At 41.3% G+C, this 24,367-nt stretch overlaps 1 protein-coding gene across 1 annotated transcript in view; it reads right to left on the reverse strand.

The window, feature by feature from the left end:
• SMYD2 (SET and MYND domain containing 2) overlaps positions 1 to 18,081 on the reverse strand; it is a 43,551-nt gene extending 25,470 nt beyond the window's left edge. The window contains exons 1-3 of the mRNA XM_077811950.1: positions 17,900 to 18,081; positions 14,224 to 14,287; positions 472 to 582 (exon numbers count right to left, since the gene is read on the reverse strand). Of these exons, the coding sequence (XP_077668076.1) occupies positions 472 to 582; positions 14,224 to 14,287; positions 17,900 to 18,081 (357 nt within the window). The remainder of the gene's footprint in view (positions 1 to 471; positions 583 to 14,223; positions 14,288 to 17,899) is intronic.
• Positions 18,082 to 24,367: the final 6,286 nt, after the last annotated feature.

Here is a 24,367-nt window from a genome sequence, read left to right on the forward strand (position 1 = left end):
CAGATACCACATGTGGTATCCATCAATTTCACCATAAACAATGAGTCCGATCCCCCTTTCACTTATGCTACTTTTGCCTTGATGCTATGCCACTGACTTCAGTGCTCAGAGTCACATTGGTATACATGAGCAAAGAATCAGGCCCACTGTACTTAGTGAACCTATTAGTAAAATTCTCCAATTTTTGGTCTTTAGCCCACACTGCACTGGTTCTACTAAGACATCAGCTTAACACCTCTCAAAGCCCCCAACTGGATGTTATGCTGCTGTAGCCATTTCAGACATCAGTTTTTTCAGCTGCTCACACTCAGCACTCCAGCCAATCTGTACACAGGAAACTAACATGAAGCATGCTTTGCTGGGACAGTTACTGTCGGTCAAATTTTCATTTTTTCCTGCTCTTCCGGCTCCTCGCTTCCACCCCCCTTTGAAAACACATACGTACCTCTCAAAGTCTTGCATTCTGCTCACCTGTTTGGCAAGAATCCTCGCAGTCAGTCTCACGGTCTCTGAGGGATTCCAGTTCTGCCCAAAAACACACATGGCAGAACATTCCAGCTTGTGCATAGGCCAATCTGCTTTCTGGAAGGTTGAAAAAAAAAAAAGAAGTGCAGTAGATAAAGAGATGAGAAAAGAGGATGCAGCGAGTCCCACCACAACCTGGAGGTCAAGTGACATGTGTTTCCTTTAGAAAAATAAAATGACACTTGCTAAATCGGAACAAAAGCTTGAGTAATTTTTAAGGGACAGTTTTCTATTTAAACATGCTCGCCAAGGATGAGTCAAGGTCATACTATCTTCATTTACTTGGTAGAAATAAAATATAAACGCAAAAGAAACAAACATGAAACACTGTTTCTAAATCATCAATCCTTATTGTTCAGAACAAGTGTGGGAGGGGAGACTAGGTTCTCTCTTAATGGTTAGACCGGGTTCAATTTCCATTGAATAAATACATTGGCCCCAATTCGGACATGACCCTGGTGTAAATCAGGAGTAAGTCCTCTGAAATCTATGAGTTTGCATCAATAAAAAGACAGTGTATGTAAGATCAGAATCAGACCTATTGAACAGATTCTTCAGATTTATTTTGTTAGTTAGCAAAGTGTAATAGAATAAGCCTGGTGCTCTCCAATGCAGTAGAGTAGTGGCTGAAAGAGGACAGACACCCTTTAGTTAAAATTTAATGTTACATACTTCCCTTAAATGTAATATACAGTAAAACATTTCATGCAACCATGTAATTAATCTTTTGCCATCAAGCAAAGTTATGAACAGCTGTTCTCAGGTGTCTGAGACTTTCCTGAACACTCTTTGGATGAAATGGATGCAGGCCATTAAAGCCTGCACAAAGAGATCCACATTAACAGATTTAAGTGGTACATAGGGTGTGGTTCAGGCCTCTCCTGGACTGGAGTGTATTTCAACTTATTTATATATTTAGAACGTAAATCAATGTTCAATTTTATATCACACATTTCTAACATTCACGCCCACAGGACATATAAAGTGGTAAAACACACACAATGGGTTACATTTATACATTTGTCCCTTAATACTTAAGAGGCAATCAATCCCTATCCTCAATTAAAACACCTGAGCCAGGGGAAGGTGTGGGGTGGAGAGGAGAGAAGAGGAGAAGACAGGGGAGCATACCATAACAAGCCCCACAAATTTATGACTGAACTCAAGTCAGAACATGAAAGTCTTTCGCTGCCCCTAGAGGGATACTAATGTTGCACTCTGACACATACTCCAAAGTCACAGGACTTCAGAGAATCAGCCCTGCACTTCACTCTTGCAAAATTCCAGCATGGAGCCCATCATCACCACCCTGAAGTGCCATGATAGGATTTGGAGCAACTCAATGTCCCTCAGGTAGATTGACCCATGGTTATTTAAGGCTTTATATACCAAAATAAAAGTCAGACCCACTGTCTTATCTTGATGTCTCAGGAGTTTCCATTGGAAATGACCATTTGTAATTGCCCCATACACTGAGATAAATTTTAGAGACTTGCCATAGGAGGGAACAAAGGCCCTCAACAGGGTGCAGAAGGTGCTCAGCATCTTGCTAAGTTAGGCCCATTGCCCTTAGTGTCTTTTTTTCAAATCCAAAATTGAGATTTTATGTAAAGCAAACCCAAGGTCTGACAGTTCTAAAAGGTGACAACAATTTTACATTTTAGTTGTATCATTTAAAAAAAAAAAAATCTTGGATGCTCCCATTAATGCAGCAGTCACATTTTTCAAAATTTGTCCTTGGAAATACCAAATTCCTATGCACTGTGAGAGCTGGTTGGAAAATTTCTATGGGCCCTTAGTCCTTAGCCTGTGTGCAAAAATTACACAATGAGGACCCAATCCTTTATTCTTTGCACATCCAAAACTCCCACTGACTTCAACTTGAGGAGTTTGGGATGTGCAAGAAGTGTAAGATCAGACCCTAAATTTTTTTTATACAGACTTACGTTCACATACACTGTTTAATTAATAAGAATACTTGAAAAACAAAGCCAAGATACAAAATTATATGCCTGTCTCAAAATAATGTTTTCAAAATGCATTTGTTTCCTTTATTCTCTAAGCATTGTTAATTAAAATCTTTCCTCAGGCAGAATCATACTGAGCTATGTGAACTAGTAGGGAGGTTAAAGGGACAAGATATGGCTGAATTGTGCAAAGCAAGATAAAAGCCTGAAACATTGCAGGAATAGAGAATAGTGATGACTGAGTAATACTGGTTATGAAAACACTCAGAGAGCCCTTCTCTGCAGTCACAGCAGGATTGCATTTAGCATTCTTTTCCACATTTTCTCTGAGTGGTTTGCATTACAGCAGGTATCATTGTTCTAGCTGAATCCCCAGTGTTGTATTAATGTTATTTTTTTCCTATTTTCATTACATCTACTGTATTTTTCCCCTCATTTAAGGCAGAGTGACAACACTTTTGGAAAGGAAGTTTGCTAAGCCTTGTGTTTTCCACATCAAAGAGTGGAAAAGTAACCTCCTCCACCAAGTTCTTCAAAAGGATTGCATCAGCTAGGACTACTGGATTATGGCCTGAAGACTAGACTAGTGCAGCATACTACAAAACCAACAACCAGGACTCAATGCAAGCCCAAAGGGAGACATTTGGGGTGCCAAACATGATCTTAAATTTTCAGTCCCATATAAAATTACTATCATTTGTTAAATGGCAGTGATGTGCTTTGTTGGTACAGCAGAAGACAAATAAAAACAGTCTCTGTCCAGTGGAGCTTAGAGAGTCTAGAAGACAGATACACAGATAAGACAAAAAGGGTCCTGGGAAAGCCTTTGGAAGGGTTAACAGAGCCCAGTCATGCAAACACTTAGAGCCTGATTCTACCACTGATACTTGTGTTGGGCAGTGCTCCTGCCCCCACAAAGAATACCACAGATTTCAAAGAATTTCAAAGAATACCACTACTTGTGATGTATGGTATTGTTGAGCGTGAGTAAAGGTATTGCAATATGGCCCTGAAGTGCTACACCCAGTGACAAGTGATTGAGGTTCAAGCCCTTGTGTCTTCTTTCCCTCTCGTCCCCATTTACATAATGTTGGGCTGGAGAGGATACAAGATTGACAAGGGTTAACATTTGAAGGACTCCCAGAAGAAGCAAGTCTTTTTAGGCAGGATTTCAGTTAGGAAAGGGTGAGGGAGTGGCCCACTAGGAGCGAAGATCATTCCAGGCACAGGAAGCAACATGGAAGGAGACATGAGCATGAGAGTGGGACTGAGAAATGAAGGGGTCAGTGAGGCTGGTAGGGAAAAGGGGACAATGGGGCAACATTAGCAGAAATAAGATAAGAGATAAAGGTGGAGCTAGTCACAACTTAAATTAAAAGATTCCTGAGCTGACAGGGACAAGAGACTGAGAAGCAAACACTTCCATATACTAACACTTATAACAGTTTTACCAGTAAGTTAGCTTCTCTAGGCAAGGAATGAGATTTGATTACCATGAGTGCAGCCTTAGCTTGCCACACAAAATACTTTGACTTAATAACGTGGATAAATATGGACCCAACGCTGGTTATTCACATGTGGGAGACAGGGAATCTCAGGAGTAGATACAGCTTGTTTGAGCATTCCATCAGAGTGGCGCTTAATCTAAAAACCTGCAGATCTCAGGAGACCTGTCCAGAGCCCCAGGATATCTACCTGGATGCCTCACGCCTCCATGACCACACAGATGCTACAGTGGAACCCCTCTCCCTACACCTCCCCCAACTCCAGTGTTTTTTTCTACCCTCCCCTCTTGGAAGCAGAGCGGAACATTTGGTCTTTTATCAACAATGGGCCAAATCCTGCCGTTTTTACTCAGTCAAAACTCTCATTAAAACCAATGTGAACATTTCTCAAGTAAGGACTCCAGGAACTTCCCAACTAAATGTGCACAAATCACCTAATCCTTTTAAAAAGTATTTTCAAAATGATCTCCTGAGAGTGTGAAGACGACACATGGACTTTACAATGTATATAAATTACGGTAGCATTTCCCTTTATTTATTTTAGGCCTACTGCCCTTAAACTTCCATCAAGTGTCCCCTTGTTCTCATATTAAAGGGAAGGGTAAGATAGGAGCTCCTGATCAGCTCTCACTGTACCCTTAGTAATTTTGATAACATAAGGATTGTAAGTCTCCTCTCACTCTTCTTTCCCAGCCCAGAGGCATGTTCACTTAAATGAAATTTTAACATAACAGAAACATTCCACGTTATATTTGACTTAAATCCACCTGTATGAAAATGTGCAGACTTTTTGCAAGACAAGATTCTTACTGAAACTAGCAAGCAGGGATTTAGTTGCATAAGAAACAAAGGCCCTATCCTTTTCTGCACTCCAGTGGCATAAAGCAGTTGGTAAACTGGCTTAATCAACCTCCTCAGGATTCCCCTTACTAATGGGAATGTCCAGGTGGCACAAGGCGGGTGCAGTGGGCCCTTGCAACTTGGCCCCTGGAGTGGAGGCATGGACAGAAAACAGGGAATAGACAGGTCACTGTGCTCTGGTGATACCTGGCTGTCAAAATAGCCCCTTGGAGCTCTGGGCAGCTGGGTATTGTTTAGAGGAGCCATGAGGTTACCCTAAATTGCAGTAGAGGGACCTAGATGGGCTGGGATCAGGAAAGGGAAGAGATAAAGACCGGTTAAAATCATCTTTGGTCCCCACTTTCTGAGGCTGTGTGGCTGTGTTGTCCAAAATTGTACCTCAAGGGTTAAAGCTTTTCCCTACTGAAGTCAACTGGAGTTTTGCCACTGACTTGAGTGAGAAATGAGCAGGCTCCAAATACATGGTTTCCCTTGCTACAGAAATACAGATTCCATACAGTGCAATACAACAAATAAAATCTTCAAGCCTTCCGTCTGCAGAGCACATTTCAAATGCTGAAGGAAGAGACAAGTACAGAACAAGCTGCATGATGATTAGCTGACCTCAGCTCTCTGTAAGGGATAAACAATAGGTGTATTTAAATAGTTGAAAGAGGAAGCACTAGTAACTGGTTTATAGTTCACCAGTTCTGCATTTGTAATGATGTAACCCTCCTAAAACATTTCTCTTCAGAGCGGTTGAACAGTTAATTTCGGGGGAGGGGATGACAAAAAATGAACACAGGTCTGATGCTGTTCGACTAAAACCATACTTTAAAAGTCAAGACCTGAACAATTGCACGTGGAGCTTGAATTCCATTAGTGTAATTGCAGGTCGATACCGTGCGATGCTGGTAGTGAAAAGCAGAGCAATACGAATCAACTGACACTCACAAACCTTAGCAGAAAAAAAGTCAGATAGCAGACAGCAGAAGAAAGGGGGACCCAGCGCTGAATCCTGAGCTACAGCCAAGGAGCACACAGTCCACCTCAAAAGGGCCTGGGGTTGCAAAGATGGTACATAAAGCTCACCTCTGTGATACCTTTGTCCTAGGCTGGCTTTGTGATTATGTAATTGCTCAGTTCAAGAGGAGCAACCTGAAGGCTACTCTAAGTTATTCTAGCTGCCAACAGGCCAAAACAGTAACTGGAGATCAGCAAACATTAAGTTAGCCCCAGCCACATCCCCCATGCCAGTCCCAGAATGTTAGCGTGAGGGAGCTGCTATGCCAACTCTATGCCACTGGTGGATTCCTCCCATCCCCACCCAATGGGCTAATCCTCCTTCCGCTACTTGTGCCAGCTTTAAAGCTGCCTCATATGGTCAGTGAAGTGCAAAGGGATCTTCACGCTGCAACACAGTATTTGCGCCCCTGGGTCAAAGACTTGTGGCCAGGAGACAGGAGCTGTGCTCATTTTTCCAGATCTGCCACTTTTTTCCAGACCTACCTCAAGCTTCTGGAGTGACCTTGGGCAAGTCTATACATCTCTTTATGCCTCCATAGCCACCATTTGCAAAAAAAGACAAAATATCTTCCTGAAAAGGCATGTTGTGAGGCTTAATTCACTGAAGTGTGTAAAGCCCTTTAAGACCCTCCAGTAGGAGATGCTACATAACTGCACACAGCGGACAACCCTTGGAACATACACGGGCTGCAAAGTTGTATCTGAGCACAGAATATAGCCCATTAAACACAAAGTGTTAATTACAAAACAATTTCTACAGTTACTCAATCCATAATTCTGAAAAACTTATCCAAAACCTTTTGTTTGCTATTTTAAACTTATTTTTAAAAAAGTTATACTTGGAAGAATTACTTTCAAATCAGTTGAAATATTGCAATGGCACTATATGTGGGAAGGGGGGGACATAAACTCAAATATAGTAAAAATATTAAATGATTCAAATTGTACCATAGAGCCTATCTAGATAGAAATTCCATGCTTGAATAATAAGAGTATAATATTAGGAATATACTACTGACGACCTGACCAGGATGGTGATGCGGACTGTGAAATGCTCAGAGAGATTATAGAAGCTACAAAAACAGAAAACCCAGTAACAATGGGGGATTTCAACTATCCCCATATTGCCTGGGTACATGTCACCTCAGGATGGGATGCAGAGATAAAGTTTAATGACTGCTTTTTGGAGAAGCTAGTCCTGGAACCCACAGGGGAAGAGGCAGTTCTTGATTTAGTCCTAAATGGCATATAGGATCCAGTCTAAGAGGTGAATATAGCTGAACCTCTCAGTAACAGCGACCATAATGCCATTAAATTTAAGAGTCTTGTAGGGGAGGGGGGAAAATACAGTACCACAAAAGCCCACCACAGTAGCATTTAATTTCAAAAAGGGGAACTTCACAAAAATGAGTATGCTAATTAAACAGAAATTACAAGGAACAGTCACAAGAATGAAACACCTGCAAGCTGCCTAGAAACTTTTTAAAAATACCATAATAGAGGCTCAAATTAAATATACACCTCAAACACAAAAAACACCAGTACAAGGACCAAAAAATTGCCACCATGGCGAAACAGAGTAAAAGAAGCAATTAGAGGGGAAAAAGCATCCTTTAAAAAGCATCCTTTAAAAAGTGGAAATCAAATCCTACTGAGGAAAATAGAAAAGAGCATAAGCTCTGGCAAGTCAAGGTAAAAGTACAAGTAAGCAGGCCAAAAAAGAATTTGAAGAACTACCACCCAATGATACAAAAACTTTAAGTACATCAAATCAGGAAGCCTTCCAAACAATCAGTGGGGCCATAGGACAACAGAGGTGCTAAAAGAGCACTCAAGGAAGACACGACCATTTCTGAGAAGTTACAAAAAGAAAAGGAGTACTTGTGGCACCTTAGAGACTAACCAATTTATTTGAGCATAAGCTTTCATGGGCTACAGCCCACTACATCGGATGCATTCCGATGAAGTGAGCTGTAGCTCACGAAAGCTTATGCTCAAATAAATTGGTTAGTCTCTAAGGTGCCACAAGTACTCCTTTTCTTTTTGCGAATACAGACTAACACGGCTGCTACTCTGAAACCTGAGAAGTTACATGAATTCTTTGCATTGGTTTTCACTGCAGAGGATGTGAGGGAGATTCCCACACCTGAGACATTCTTTTTAGGTGACAAATCTGAGGAACTGTTCCAGATTGAGGTGTCAGTAGAGGAGGTTTTGGAATGAACTGATAAACTAACCAATAAACTAAGCAGTAATAAGACACCAGGACCACATGGTAATTACCCAAGAGTTCTGAAGGAACTCAAATATGAAATTGCAGAACTACTCTGTAACCTATGTATGTAACCTATCACTTAAATTAGCTATTCTCCAATCATAGGTAAAGAGCATAATGTGACACCAATTTTTTAAAAAGGCTCCAGAGGCAATCCTGGCAATTACAGGCTGATAAGCCTGACTTCAATACCAGGCAAATTCAGTGAAATTATAGTAAAGAACAGAATTATCAGACACATAGATGAACACAATTCGTTGGGGAAAAGTCAACTCTGCTTTTGCAAGGGGAAATCATGCCTCACGAATCGACTAGAATTCTTTGAGGGGGGTCAACAAGGATGTGGACAAGGGTGATCCAGTGAATACAGTTAGGGCCCTTCATTTTGTTTTTTATTTTGTTTAATTTTTCCCAGGAATTTATCAGCGTTTATTACTACACCAACAAAAACAAGTGAAAAATCAGTGCAAAAAATTAATATTTCAGGGTAAATATCAGGGTTTATTTTGGTGGATGGAAGGACAGGGGGAAAAGTATTCAGTAGATTAATGCTTTGATGAAGAGAATTCAACGTGGTTTGCTGCAGAACTAAAATGGAACTCAAAACACAATGTCACCTCTGAGTTTAAGAAAACAATATCTCTAATACCCAAATAAAACTTCATTTGAATAAACAGTTTACTCTTCTAGACTTATAACTAATAGCCTATAAATATTTACGCCACACCATTTGCAGCGCATACAGTCAACTTCATCCTTTTCTCCTTTTTTTTTTAAACTTTCAATTTTAATTTTCTTCCCATCTTAGTGTGTCAAAACTTTAAACTGTTATCTGCTAATGGCTTGAAATGTGTACGTGGTGGGTGTGAGATTCATCAGTACATTCAGATGCGCACGCACTTATAGAGTTTGTATGCATGCCTGCTTATTGTGTATATCTTCTAGACTAATACATAGCCTTACTTCAACAGGCAGCTTTGCATATACATACAGACGAATGTATTATCGTAATTCCTACATCTCATGCAATGTATTGTATTTTCCTAATAAAACAAGTTATTTTTTATATATTTAAATGATACAAAAGTAGGGCAAAAATCGGGGGGAAAATAATATTTTTTGTAAAACCCAGGATTTTTTCGGTAAGAATTGGTTTAAACTGAAAATGAAGGGGCTTAGATATAGTGTATGTGGACTTTCAGAAAGCCAATGAGAAGTCCCTCACCAAAGGCTCTTAAGGAAATTACTTAGCCATGGGATAAGAGGGAAGGTCCTCTCATGAATCAGTAACTGGTTAAAAGACAGGAAACAAAGGGTAGGAATAAATGGTCCATTTTCAGAATAGAGAGATATAAATAAGCAAGGTCTCCCAAGGAGCCGTACTGGGACCAATGCTGTTCACCCTATTAATAAATTATGTGGAAAAAGGAGTAAACAGTGAGGTGGCAAAGTTTGCAGACTATACAAAATTACTCAAGATAGTCAAGCGCAAAGCTGACTGCGAAAGATTACAAAGGGATCTCACAAAATTGGGTGACTGGGCAACAAAATGGCAGATGAAATTCAATGCACTAAGTGCAATGTAATGCGTACTGGAAAGCATAATCCCACCTCTACATACAAAATTAGCTGTTACCAGTCAAGAAAGATCTTGGAGTCATTTCAGATAGTTTTCTGAAAACTTCCGCTCAGTGTCCAACAGCAGTCAAAAAGCTAACAGAATGTTTGGAAACATTAGGAAAGGGACAGATAATAAGACAGTAAATACCAAAATGCCTTTATATAAATCCATGGTACACCCACACCTTGAATATTGCATGCCGTTCTGGTCATCCCATCTCAAAAAATGATATATTAGAACTGGAAAAAGTCCAGAGAAGGATAACAAGATGATTGGGGTTATGGAACAATTTTCATAGGAGGAGAGATTAAAAAGACTGGGACTTTTTCCTCTTGGAAAAAGGGACGATTGGTATGGAGGGGAGGTATGGTAGAGGTTTATAAAATCACGAATGGTGTTGAGAAAAAGTGTTATTTACCCCTTCACGTAACACAAGAAACAAGAGTCTCCAATAAAATTCATAGGCAGCAGGTTTAAATCAAACATAAAGGAAGTACTTCTTCATACAACACACAGTCAACCTGGGGAACTTGTCACCGGGGGATGATGTATGAGGGCCAAAAGTATAACTGCATTCAAAAAAGTACTAGAGAAATTCATGGAGGATAGGTCCACTAGCCAAGATGGTCAGGGATGCAACCCCACACTCTGGGTGTCTTTAGGCCTCTGATTGCCAGATGCTGGGACTGGACAACAGGGGATGGATCACTCCATAATTGCCCTGTTCTGTTCACTCCCTCAGAAACAGCTGGCATTGGCAACCGTCAGAGGACGGGAACTAGGCTAGACAGACCATTGGTCTGACCCAGTATGGCTGTTCTTATGTTTTAAACTGTTCTAGAAAGGGGAGTGTGAACTGAAATGAAATTGATTTCATGTCCCCCACACTACACTGAATATGTGACAAACAGCTGTCAGACTGAGTGATATTCAGATTATTTTTATAGCATTGTATCTATACCAGGTTCTTGTTGGCAAGGGCAATTTTTAGCTGAATTGGGCAAATGAATGTGGATTCACAGAGTACTAAAAATATCAAATGAACAATGCTATAAGAAAGCTTTTAAGTGCAGCTCCAGACTTTCATCAGTTTGGTATGAAGAAAACGAAAGCATGAAGTCCCACATCCATGGAAGCTGAAAGGGAAACATTTACTGTACATCCCACTGTTACAAGTTCAATATCAAGGCACAGATGTCCTACTCAACTTTGACAGAGAATTGTTGAATTGGTGAAAAGTGCCTTTGAACAAGACAAGGATGAAGATGTGATGTAGGTTGTCTGTGCAGCATATACAGTCATTGGGGACCGGTTTCTAAAGAATGTTGTGCTTGAAGATAACATTGAAAGAATGTCAGAAGAACTGAATCCCAGCAACGTTCCTAAATTTCACCTGAATGATTCAGAAGGATCTACAACACTGAAGATAGATTTATGCTAACGAGAGAGCAAAAAGCTCTAAGCATTTCACGTAGAGTGATGAAGAGCGAGCCAATGCTGGGGCACATCACACTACAGTCAAGACACCAAAACACTACTGAATGATTTTATATACAAAGCATTATGTATACATATTTAGGAAGGGTTTTAATTATCATTAACTTAGCACACAATCAGTTCTTCTGCTAAATGTTGTGTCCTGAAGCTTTCAGGATGTTCCGACTTCCTGAGTGGATGGCAAGAAGACTTTTCCTCTTGGAAGGACATTTCATCAAAATAAAGGGTGTTCTGGCCCCTGAAAAACTTTAGAGATAGCTAAATACAAATACTGCCTCACTCTGTAAAAAATAATGAGTGATCTACAGTACCAGAATACCTGTTCTTGGGGGGTCAATGCATACGGGAAGAGAGGAACTAGCTCCTATTATATAAGCCTCCTCAAGTCTAGAGTGCAGATTCCAGAATACTGGGAGGCAGAGGATGGACTTGTGGCTAACACAAGTAACTCAACATCAGGAGTTACTACTACTGCCTCCAACGTGCACTTGCTATTTGAGCTGGACCAAGCTGTTTAACTTCTCTCTACCTTAATTAATCCATCTGTAAAATGGCAACAATAGCCATTATCTACTTCATAGGAGTACTGTGAAGCTTATTTCCTTGTTTGTGAAGAAACGGATTCTCAGATGGAAGATGTTATACAGCACAAAGCAATTTTATTGCAAATATTATTGGATTCTCTCACATGAATTGTACAGGGCTGGTATGAAACAATGTCACCCGGCATGCACTTTTTACATCTAAGTGCAAGTGCTTCTCATGATGAGATTATGGGTTGTCAGAGGATTTAGCTAGGCTTCCTGTGAAGCTTTTCCAGGACTTTTCCCTGGGTCCTTAAAGATGCTCACTTCATGAAGCTTTCACTTTCTGCTATATGCAACTACTGTCCTGACAACCTCTTATGTAAGCCAATATCAATATTCAAATTTTTAAAGCTGCCTTTGCTTAAAGCTTTCCAAACCAGCTTGTGACTCAAAAGTAGGAGGCCATTTGATGATTTTCAGTCCCGCACACTAAAATATAGGGGGGAAGCCTGACCTGAAGAGGTATAGATTATATACCTAAACTAAAAGGTTATCTCCCCCCAGCTGTCGTCATGAACAAGTTTGGCCATCTTACCGCCTCTCAGAGATCTTTCCATCACATATAAATAACGGAAATGAAGAAAGCAAAAGAGGAAAAAAAAATATAAAGCTAATAGGCAAATATACCCTTGTCCCACTGTCCTTTGCAGATGAAAGAAAATCAAAGGAGGCCAGATCCTGCTGTTCATTACGCATATTGACTAGAACCTAATTCTGGACCAGCTTCTGATACTCTTACTCACATTGGGTAGCACCTTATTCCACAAACAGTCCTACTGACGTGAGTAAGGTATCAGAAACTGGCCCTCGGGGGGTGGGAGGACGATGACTACTAAGTGTGGTAGAATCTGGCCCTACGTTCTTAGTGTTTTTATAGGAATGTCAGAATTACAGACAAAATCAGCATAAAAGCTAGAACTTTGGGGTGGGGGAATGCATAAAAGATACTACAGATATGCAATATCATTCAGAGAAACGAGATGGCTTGTTAAAATGAAAGCTCTTTCTGAAGCTGCAGCAGCAATCCCAAATATTGTGCTTAGGACCAGGACAGCACAATACAATATTTCATCCCAACTAAGGGGAATGTAGAATATTCTGCATTTCATCCCAGCTAATGGGAATGTAGAATATTCTGCATACAAACAACAACAAGATGACAATCAGCACATTATCATCTAAGATAAGGCTTGTGATGGATGATTTACTAGCTGAAAATCTGCTTTCACACCAAAGACCTCAGCTCTTATCTAACCTCCCAATGAAGTGAATTTGGTCACCTTAGTCCTTCATGAACAACGTTCCATACCACAACCCTTGCCCTAGAGGATTCTATAAGTTAAGATGTGTCTCATTATTTAGCACTTAGATGGCGTATATTTTTCTCACAGATAAGGAGCATGGTTACTTTAGGTCAAGCTGACAGCATGCAAAGGCAGCATACTGGAATTGGCTAGATTCAGTGAATTAGATAAGAACAAGCTCTCCCTCCAAAACAAAGAAAAATAGAATTAGAATTGCACTGGGGTGTTTTTCAGTGAACCAGTCCTTCATTCTATTCTACTTTAAAGCATATTAAAAGCTCCATAACAGGAATATCAGAGAATGGCCACTCTGGTTATCTCTGCCCCGTAATAGAAGTCTGAGAACAGAAGAACACAAGAGTGGCCGAACTGGGTCATACCAAAGGTCCATCTAGCCCAGTATCCTGTCTTCCGCAGTGGCCAATGCCAGGTGCCCCAGAGGGAATGAACAGAACAGGTGATCATTAAGTGATCCATTCCCTGTCGCCCATTCTCAGCCTCTGGCAAATGGAGGCTAAGGACACCATCCCTGCCCATCCTGGCTAATAGCTATTGATGGCCCTATCCTCCATGAACCTATCTCATTCTTTTTTGAAGACTAAGAGAGGAAGCACAGTAGGTTTCTAAACTAATATGCACTATAATTATCAACAGCAGCAACACTTGCAATAGATTTTGAAAAAGTTAAATCAGAGATATTTATTTTTGATTTTTCAGCTGGACAAGGACTTCTTCACCAGCTTACGGGACTAACGTTAAATCTGAGTATATTTAAAATAGGCTGAAGTTACTGAAGTAATTAGTGGGCTGGTAGGCTGTACTAATCAAATGTCTCAGTAATACCATGTCCCAGCATAGCTGATCTTGAATGACTTAATATGAACATGTCTAAATCCTGTAATTGTCCAAGGCACAACTCCACTCTCAGCATCTCTGGGATGCTGAAACTGACCAGCTTGCTGTTCTTAACACTAGATGTGATTACAGCCTGTCAGTGCTGTACTAAACTAATGATAAGTGCAGCTTACTGCTTTAGTGAACCCCTTTCCCTCCTCACAAGAAGTTGTAACACATACCTGACATTCCACATTGCAGTAAAATGCCTGTTTACATCTTCCACACTTGGACAATCCTTCTTTCCTTAAAAAAATAAAACAGAAGTTATATACATCTTCTAATAGTGAATTTAATAGGGAGGCTATACCCTATAGCTTTGACATACAACCACAGCTTAGTGAATGTGACAGGAATGCACTTTTTTAAAAAATAGTTTTGCACAATACACTGTATTTTCCTAATCAAATGACTTTCTGTCCAGAATATTCTGGTTACAGCTTGAACCTAGTCTATTTATTTTTGTTTTATTTATTAAGAGTTTCAAATGCAAGTTTTCCTAATAGCTGTTATTACGTAAAAGACTTTACTATCCTAATCAAGCCATGGTTTCAGAAACATGTTATTCTATGCGGCTAGATTTTACATTATCCTTTGAAATTACATTCCACACACTGATATATTGCTTTTCCCTCTTCTCTAAGTATTGGTTGCTTGGTTGATTTAATCACGGATATAAATCTTTTGTGTCCTAATTTTTTAGTTCTATTGCTAGTCTATCTAACAGTTTTTGTGTAGTTGAAAATGTTCTTAATCAACAAGCCCTCTGAAATCTAAACACACAACATTTTAAACACTTTCAAGTGACTTAATTCGGGGTATAGCATCTGCTCTGTGATTAATGTATTATAAAAGTTTCCCTCAACACCCTATAGTCCCTTTTCATTCGTATAAAGCCATAACACAGCAAATACCATAGGGAATTTGCTGCAAGGTGCACTGTACTCCCTCCATGCCCCCCCTTAAAAAGCTGTTGAGGTTTAAAGATCGCCACCCTGAGTAAAAAAATTTCCATCTGAAAACTGTATGCCTACTATTGAGTAACCCCTAAGAGTATTATATTTAAAAGTAATTAGAATTTCCTCTATATATTTCAGTTCATTATCTTTGCGTATCTGATAGCACTTTGCATATCAGTTTTATGGTTTCCCTCATGTTTAATCAGTTTCCACCTCTTTGAGTGTTTGGCTTTTGGGTGCTGGGCCTTTCCCACAGTTAGAGGAGAGAAACATTTAAAAATAAACAGGAACTCCTGCCTATGTTTTAAAAAAATATGCCAGGGGACTTAGGTCTAGGTCAACTTCACCAAAAATATTTTAGTACTTGTGGCACTTTAGAGACTAACCAATTTATTTGAGCATAAGCTTTCGTGAGCTACAGCTCACTTCATCGGAGTGAGCTGTAGCTCACGAAAGCTTATGCTCAAATAAATTGGTTAGTCTCTAAGGTGCCACAAGTACTCCTTTTCTTTTTGCGAATACAGACTAACACGGCTGTTACTCTGAAAAATATTTTAGTTAATTTTGCTGAAATTGACAGTTTCAACTTAACAGTGTCCTTTCAAATATGGTTCAGGAAGCATGGAGATTGAAAGGCATCGGCCAGAGAACAGAGAAGACCCATGAAAGGTACAAGTTTAACTACATCTTACTGAACAGATGAAGTTTGGTGAACATTTGTTTGAGCAACATTTGGTTGGATACATTCTATAGGCTCTGATCTGTAAACATTTCGGCACGCATGTAACTTTAGTCACACTGAATGCAATAAGAAAAGGAGTACTTGTGGCAGTTTAGAGACTAAAAAATTCCACTGAATGCATCCAATGAAGTGAGCTGTAGCTCACAAAAGCTTATGCTCAAATAAATGTTAGTCTCTAAGGTGCCACAAGTACTCCTTTTCTTTTTGCGAATACAGACTAACACGGCCGCTACTCTGAAAACTGAATGCAATGTAATTATTCACATGAATAAAGTTATTCCTCGGCCTAAGTTTTCAGAATCATGCCACAGAGTATGAGAATATTCTCAAGAGGAAATGGAACGCTTTTCTGGGACACTTGAAGGAACAAACAGGGAAGATGTTAGTCATTTAGTTAATGCACTTCTGGAAGGCGCTCAGATACTATGGGGATGAGAGCGATATAACAACCTGCACATAGGCACCGATTCTGTGGGTGCTCCGGGGCTGGAGCACCCACGGGAAAAAATTGGTGCGTGCTCTGCACCCACCAGCAGCTCCCCGCCCCAGCTCACCTCCGCCTCCTCCCCTGAGCGTGCTGCATCCCTTCTTCTCCCCCTAGCTCCCAGCGCTTGCCGCCATGAAACAGCTGGGAGCTGGGGGGGCAGAAGGGGGAACACAGCGCTCTTGGGGAAGAGGCGGGGCTGGGATTTGGGGAAGGAGTCCAATAGGGGCAGGGAGGGGGCAGAGTTGGGGAAGGGACTTTGGGGAAGCGGTTGGAATAGGGGCAGTGCAGGGGTGGAGTCGGGGCAGCAGGGTGTGTTGAGCACGCCGGGAAAAGTTGGTGCCTATGAACCTACACAGAACTGAATATAAAACCGAAAGAAAAACAGTTTTAAGGAAGACGTTTAGGATCAGTGCTGTACCCAAAGACCTATATAAAGTTTATACAAAGAAAGAAACAATTCTGTAAAAAGGAAAGTTTTTTCAAAGGAGGATCCTTGAGTCCACAGGAAGTGGTAACCCATATATGAGATTATTTTATGAATGTGCTTACATGCTTGTGGTGCTCACCTCCACTATTACTTAATAAAAAGAAGGGAGTAAAATCAGCACAGGAAGATCAAGTTACAGCATAATAATGACAAACTTGGATGTCAGTGGATCTTCAGATGAGTAATAGACTTGAGGGAGAAAACATCTGAGAGAATTAAAGGATGGGGGAGGTGTCTCAGCAATGTAAAAGCCCTTGGCAGTGCCAAATCATGGATGCAGCAGTATTCACCGATGCTTCTGCTATCTAAGATATATAGCCCCCCTTACCCTAACATATGAGTGCTTCAGCCTTTAACATATTTATAGGGTTGCCAGCTTTGGCTTGATGAATTCCTGGAGGTTTCATCACATGACATTATCTTTAATTAAAGATTAATCTTTAATTCCCAGAGACTCCAGGACAATGCTGGAGGATTGGCAACCCGAATTCATCAGTGTGGAATTGGAAAATACTACTCCCATTTTACAGATGGGAAAAGGAAGCAGAGAGAGAGAGAATAAGTGAGTTGTTCATGGTGACACAGGAAGCCCATGGCAAAGCACAGGATTGAAACCAAATCACCCCCAGAAGCCTAATCTAAGGCAGTGGTTGTCAATCTGCAGTCCACAGATCCTGGTGGGTTTGAAGTCTACGTCAAAGGAGTCTGTGAAAGATTGTCACTACCATTATTGAACAGTGATTTTCAACTTGGGGTCCACTGACCCCTGGGGGTCCACTGACCCCTGGGGCCCCCCAGGCCATGTCTAAGATTTCCAAAGGAGTCAGCACCTCCATTTGAATTTTTTAGGGATCCACAAATGAAAAAAAAAAAAGGTTGAAAACCCGTAGTGCAGGCCAACACCCCGACAGCTGGACTCCACCCAACATCTCCTACCACCAGGACCCCACGTGTCCAGGAGATCTCACCTCCCCTGCCCCGCCCAGGCTCAGTTTGTCCACCCCTCACTTCTAACCTGCCTCCCCAGCATATCCTGGCGACAGCCCCACGCCCCACCGACCCCTGTGGGCTGGGGACACCCGGGCCCACGTGCGCCGGGCACGCCCGGGGCCCCGCAGGAGGCGGGCGGTGCTAGGACCCGCGGGCAGCCGCTGCTCGGCGCGGGAGCCGGGCCGGCAGGTACCTGGCGAAGCAGCACTCGCAGTGGTTGCCCCGCTCGCTGACGGTCAGCACGCAGGTGTAGGCCGGGCAGCTAAAGAGCAGCTCCCCCGGGGCGAAGCGCTGCCGGGCCCGCAGCCCCCGGCCCTTGCCCGGGCTGGTGAACCGCTCCTGCCCCTCCCCGTGCGGGGCCCCCTCCGCCCGCATCCTTCCCGGCCAGGCGCGCGGCCCTCCCGCTCCCGCTCCGGCAGGGGGCTCCCCGCCAGTCCGCTACTAATGGAGCCGAGCCACCCGCGCGCCACCACGTACACCGGCAGCCGACTCCCCGCCAAACCGCCGCAGGAGCCCGCCGGGTCCTAGAGCCCGCCCGGCTCCGGAGCGCCACCGGCTGCCCCCCCCCAGCCCTGAAGGGCTGGCCAAGCCTGCCGGGCGTGACGGGGCGGCTGCTCCCCGCCGCCCCACCTCTGAGGCGGAAAAAAGGGGCCGAGGGCAGCGCCAAAACCTGGGGCCTCCCTGGAGGGGACTTTTCTCTCTGATCCTCCCCTCTTCTAGTCAGCACGGCCATCAGCACTGCGGTGACCAGGTAGTAAGGGGCGGGACATCAGGACACTTTTTGTGGGTGGGCTAAGGGTTGCCTGGATAAAACAAATCCCCTGATATTGGGCGGTCTGGTCTCCGGAATCAGCGCTGCAAGTCTTCTCAACTTGCTGGCTCAGCCTTAAGAGCGGTGGAAATCCCTCGGGCTGGTCTGCACTCCAAAAATTATAGCAATAACTGTGTTGGTTGAGGGGGTGAATTTTACAAATATAATTATAACGCTTTGTGCAACAGCCATCTAGTTATACTGGTATAAAGGACAAGGTGCCTTATACCAGTGTAGCTTATTCTTCCTGAACCATAATAAGTTGTACATCCACAGGAGGCAGGTTTTGCTGCTTTAACTATTCCCGTCTAGCTAAAGCAGCAAAACTAATAAACCCTTATGTCTCAACCATAAACCTGATCTTGGGCGGGTATAATGGACAATGAATCTCAGAGGACCAGTACTGGCTCACATCAACCTCAGGTTCTCTATCAAGAAGAGCAGCTAAGCATGTAAAGAAAGATGCAGAAGACCTGGTCGTGCTGAGGATTTTTGCTCTGTAGGTCACACACAGCCTCTGAATTTGTTGCTTGCCTTATAAACAGGGCTAGTGGGCAAGCTCATGTGGGTCCCCTACAATCATCAAAACTACAGCCCTTGGGTAACTTATTGCTAGCTCACTCACAAACACGCTGAGCTATTGGAAAGGGTTCCAATGTGATAAAACTTCCTAATCTAGCAAAACCCAGCAAAATGGTGCTTAACAATGTCACTCTACGTGCACCACCATGTAGTTGTGAACCCCACTGAATCTATGAAGGAACTTTAGGAATTGAATTGCAGGGACGGCAGATGCTTTGGTAAGCCCTGCTTATAAAAAGTATACCTCTATTTTACATCCATGTAACCCCACTGATTTCAGCAGAGTTATTCCTTATTTACACCAGTGAAAATGAGAATTGGAGGGCCATGGGGACATTATTCTAGAATATTGCAATATTTGAGAGCTTGGAAGGAAATATGTGGAATTAATGGGGGCAATTATTTGTTACCTACAACTAGTTAGCCTCAAAGGTGAGGCTCTCCCATTTATAAACAAGATAATTAGCAACAAAACAAATGACAAAAAGTCCCAGTGCGACAGCAGAAATCATGTCATAAATGTGGCTAAAAGCCATCAGAGCAAGGAAATGTTAAATTTACTCAAAACAGGAATAAATGTTGCCTTTGATTACTTTAGAAATAATAAATGCAATAAATCTATACTAAAGTTATACTCAAGGTAAGGCTCAACCCCACAAAGCTCAAGAAAGTTAGTTAAGGTTATTATAGTGCTCTTAACTCACACGTTTGTGCCTAAGCATTTCAATACATGAGGTTTTGTGTTAGTTATACAGCAGTTGGACATACCACTGGAAGATGATTCATTTCAGAAATACGAGTTAAGCATGCAGATGGATATAAATATTTTCTGCATCACTTGTAGTATGTGAGTACTCTAGATTAATATAGTCCTCCAAGGTATGTTATCTGTGCTATAAATAGGTGATCATTTAGTTTTACATGAAATAATTTGTACAATAAATCACCTGGAAACAGTTTGTCTAGATGTGCAGATTGGAATATAAAACATGAAAAAGTTCACAAGGAAAAGTAAATGAATAAACTAGAAACCAAAGAGGGTGCAAAACAAGAATAAAAAAAATTAATGTTGAGAAAGAATTTCTTGAACTAAAAGAGTAAACTCGTTACCATTCGTTGATTTTAGTGCCAGTAAAACTGAAGGCCAGGTGTTAATCTCATTTATACCCTGTAAAGTTAGAGTACCTTCCTTGGTCTTAGTCTAGTGTAAATGAGATCAGAACCTGTCCCTAAATTAGAACTACAGGAGTGGGCCATAGAGTTTTAACATTAACCAAAATGTTCCAATCCAGTTCTTGCACCAGAAGATCTTAATCAAATAGCAGCAGAGAAATATGAAATTATTACCAGTAGGTAAATGTAAAATGCAAAACATGCTCTCACCAATGCACTTTTTGAAGGAAGGGCATTCTGTGCCGGCAGAGCCTTGCTGTGGGGGGCTCAAAAGGGAGAAGGACTGAAGAAAGCAAATGTAAGGGAGTCTAACTAAATGTAGATAGATTCCAAACGGATGTAATCCATGTGCCAAAAGAAGACACACTCCTAAAACTCCCATTAGGTTTACTTAGACAAATTTTGATTTACCTCTGAATTTGGCCCAAGCTGGTATATTAAGAGTGTATGGTTACACAGAAAAAGGAAGTAATTGAAAGGTTCACTTTATTAATTATTATTATTTTATTTTATTATTTTTATTTTATCATTATTATATCTTTCTTCGGGGTGCTGGAACAATTTGTGTAATGGGGGTGCTGAGAGCCATTGAACTAAACTGTAAACCCTGTATATAATGGAAACCACTTCAAGCCAGGGGGTGTGGAAGCACCCCAGCACCCCTAGTTCCAGCACCTATATCTTTCTTGCACCAATATTGGTGCATAGGGCAGAAACCAGTCTCTTCCACCCCTCTCTGTAGTTAGCTGCCACTTCCATCTGCTCTATGGTGTTGAGATCAACTGTTCTGCCCTCCCTGCCAAGGGTTCTTCTCTTGGGTATTCTCGTTTCATCACACCAGTTAGTTTCCAGTTGACAGCTTCATGTGGGAGTCTCTGTGTTGGCGTCCAGAGTACATGCCTCAAATACATGCAACACTTCATTCTAATTCTAGTGAAGACAAGCTGCTGGCTGGTAATTTCTCAGATCTCTTCACTGGTAATACAGTCTCAATGCTTAGAATCTTTCTAAGCAGTTAGTTTCAAAGGTATATAGTTTTCTAACTAACATTTTAATAGATCTCCAGCACTTGCAGCCATAAATTAGCATTGAGATTATGTTTGAGTTGAAAATTCTGTTTTATTTTGGTGCTATATATCTTTGATTTCCACACATTGTTGAGTTTAGTGAATGCTGTGGATGCTATTTCCTATCCTCGATGTTACTTCTTTTTTGAGGTCTCCACTGGCTAGTTTAGTGCTATCCAGGTAAATGAACTGTTCTGCTTCCTTGATGTTTTTGCCTTCTAGTATGATGCAATGACTTGACAGCTGGGTTTCAATGATATTTATTTTGATGTAACTGATTTAGCTGCTTATAAAATGAAATGAAGATAAATTAACTTCCAAATTGCCATGATAGAAAAGTCTTGCTGTATAAGCTATTAAATATAAACTTCAAACATTTTTATGTCAGCATCCATCCAGTTATGGCTCTTGTTTTTCAATCTTCTCTCTCATATTAACACATTGAAATAACTGGAGCATTACAAAAATAATGCAGCCCTCTGGATCTAAGCTATTTTAATTATGTCCAACTGCTACATCTTTTTAAGGGGAAAGGGTCAGTAACCAAAATGGAAAAAATATGGCTCAGTAATTAAAAATGTAATACCACTCCCTGCTCCTAAATGTTAATCATGCACCACCGTAGATTTATGGGTACTGAGTATGGAATTATAGTCAGTTAGAACTCCAAAAGTAGATTCTAAATAAATAAAATCTAAAATATTTGGGATAATGATTATTATTTAAATATTATTTAAAAAATGGGGCCAGGATTTCACATCATGTCCTTACTTGTAGCAATGCGCTTAACTGGCTTAGGTCCCACAGAATGCTCAACATCTTGCAACACTGAGCCCTTGAACACATTAGAAATATAGCATAAGTGGAAGAAGCATATTCATCGGATCATGCTGAGGATAAAGAGGCAGAATCTAAAATTCTAAAAAAAATATATTTACTAAATTGGCTTTTATTCAGTACACCCTAGATAACTTAGCTTATAGTACAAACTTTCTAAGAGTTAATATATGAATCTATTTACGTAGGGTGAAACTCACCATAAGCCCTGAGCTCCATTTCAGTCATTAGGGAGAAATTCACCCAGTTGCCTGGATAGCTTTTAACAAATTTTGGATGTTTTTAGTAACTAAAACTGGTTTGATAGTTTATTAATAAAAATAATTTTGTGACTATCTTGTCTATATATTTCCTTTCCTCTTTCCCCCTATTATAAAATTACATATTTAAACTAATAAAACATAGTGTTCTGATCTGTCTAATCTATCTAAGTTTTCATGCCATGCTCATCCTTATTGTATGTGAGTTTCTATGAATGGATTTTTGGGAATCAGTCGGAATGGCAGAATGAATAATTACCTGGAAAGTGATATTCTAACCAACACTAGCTTCCAAATATTGTATTTGTATTAATCAGTTTGTGCTGATTCTCAATAAGTTAATCATATAAATATTTGTACAGTTGCTGTTCAGATAGCATTCCTGTGAAGTGTTAGGTACCCATGAGAGCCGCTGTGGCCCAGGTCTGGCATTTAGGCACCTAACTTCCATGGGAGCTGGGCCTGAGTGCTCTCAATTCCCAAAGCCTACAAGGGGAGTTGAGGACACTCAACACCATGCAGGACTGGTGGGTGATAAAATCTCTAAATGATGCCTTGTGTCCCAGGACATTTCTACTTCTCTATCTTTTTTTTAAAACTCTGAAGTTTTTGTGTTTTAGAACTGAAAGACGAAAGCTCATGGAAGGATCTGAAGTGTGGTATAGGTTTAAGAAAGTCAAAGAACAAAGTGTGGTGTCTGTTCTTTGAATTTCTTAAAATGAAGAAGTGCTTAGAACCAAAGCCATTCACCTTCATGCACAACCTTGGAACTGCTCTGTGGAAAACTGTGAGCATTGTACTGGATGATATAAAGATTTTTAGTTTAGTTAGTGAAGCAATAGTTATTTTAACATGATCTGAATTCCTGAGAAACTTTTGAGCAGCCTACATTGAAAGCTGTATTTTTCTATTATGTACCAGGACGAACAGACCTTGCCAAGCAAGGTTTTCACTTGGAATTTACAGGGAGTCAGTCACTAAGACCTAAAGCCTCAAGTGAACTGTGAGTCAAGAGTAAAAGTCAGCTATGGGTATGTGTAAGAAATGATCATAGCTAGGGCCCTACCATATTCACGGTCCATTTTGGTCAATTTCATGGTCATAGGATTTTAAAAATCATAATTTAAATGATTTCAGCTATTTACATGTGAAATTTCACAGTGTTGTAATTATAGGGATTCTGACCCAAAAAGGAGTTGTGGGGGGGTTGCAAGGTTATTATAAGGGTGGTTGCGGTACTGCTACCCTTACGTCTGCACTGGTGCTGGTGGCGGCGCTGCCTTCAGAGCTGGGCAGCTGGAGAACAGGGGTTGTAATGATGACGTGGTCTGGTATTGCCACCCTTACTTCTGCGCTGCAACCTGCAGAGCTGGTTCTTCATTCAGCAGCCACCACTCTCTGGCCGCCCAGCTCTGAAGGCAGCAGAGCAGAAGTAAGGGTGGCATGGTATCGTATTTCCACCCTTGCTTCTGCCCATCTGCTGGTGGTGGGGCGCTGCCTTCAGAGCTGGGTGCCAACAGCCACCGTTCTCCGGCCACCCAGCTCTGAAGGCAGCACAGAAGTAAGGGAGGCAATACTGTGCCCCCTCCCCACACTAAAATAATCTTGTGACTCCCCCTGCAACTCCCTTTTGGCTCAGGACCCCCAATTTGAGAAATGCTGGTCTCTCCGGTGAAATCTGTATAGTATAGGGTAAAACACACAAAAGACCAGATTTCACGGGGGGGCACACCAGATTTCATGGTCCGTGACGTGATTTTCATGGCTATGAATTTTGTATGGCCCTAATCATCGGCCATCAGCCTGTGAGCAGAGAAAGGACAAGAAAAAACTTCTATATCAGGAGCTGTTACTTCCAGAGGTTTGGGAGCCTTGTCTCTTCTTTGAAATGCAGTATAAGAGTGGTAGGTACTATTATGAACTGGAAATAT

This window comes from Eretmochelys imbricata, chromosome 3 (assembly GCF_965152235.1).
Source record: "Eretmochelys imbricata isolate rEreImb1 chromosome 3, rEreImb1.hap1, whole genome shotgun sequence".
Taxonomy (NCBI): Eukaryota; Metazoa; Chordata; order Testudines; family Cheloniidae; genus Eretmochelys; species Eretmochelys imbricata.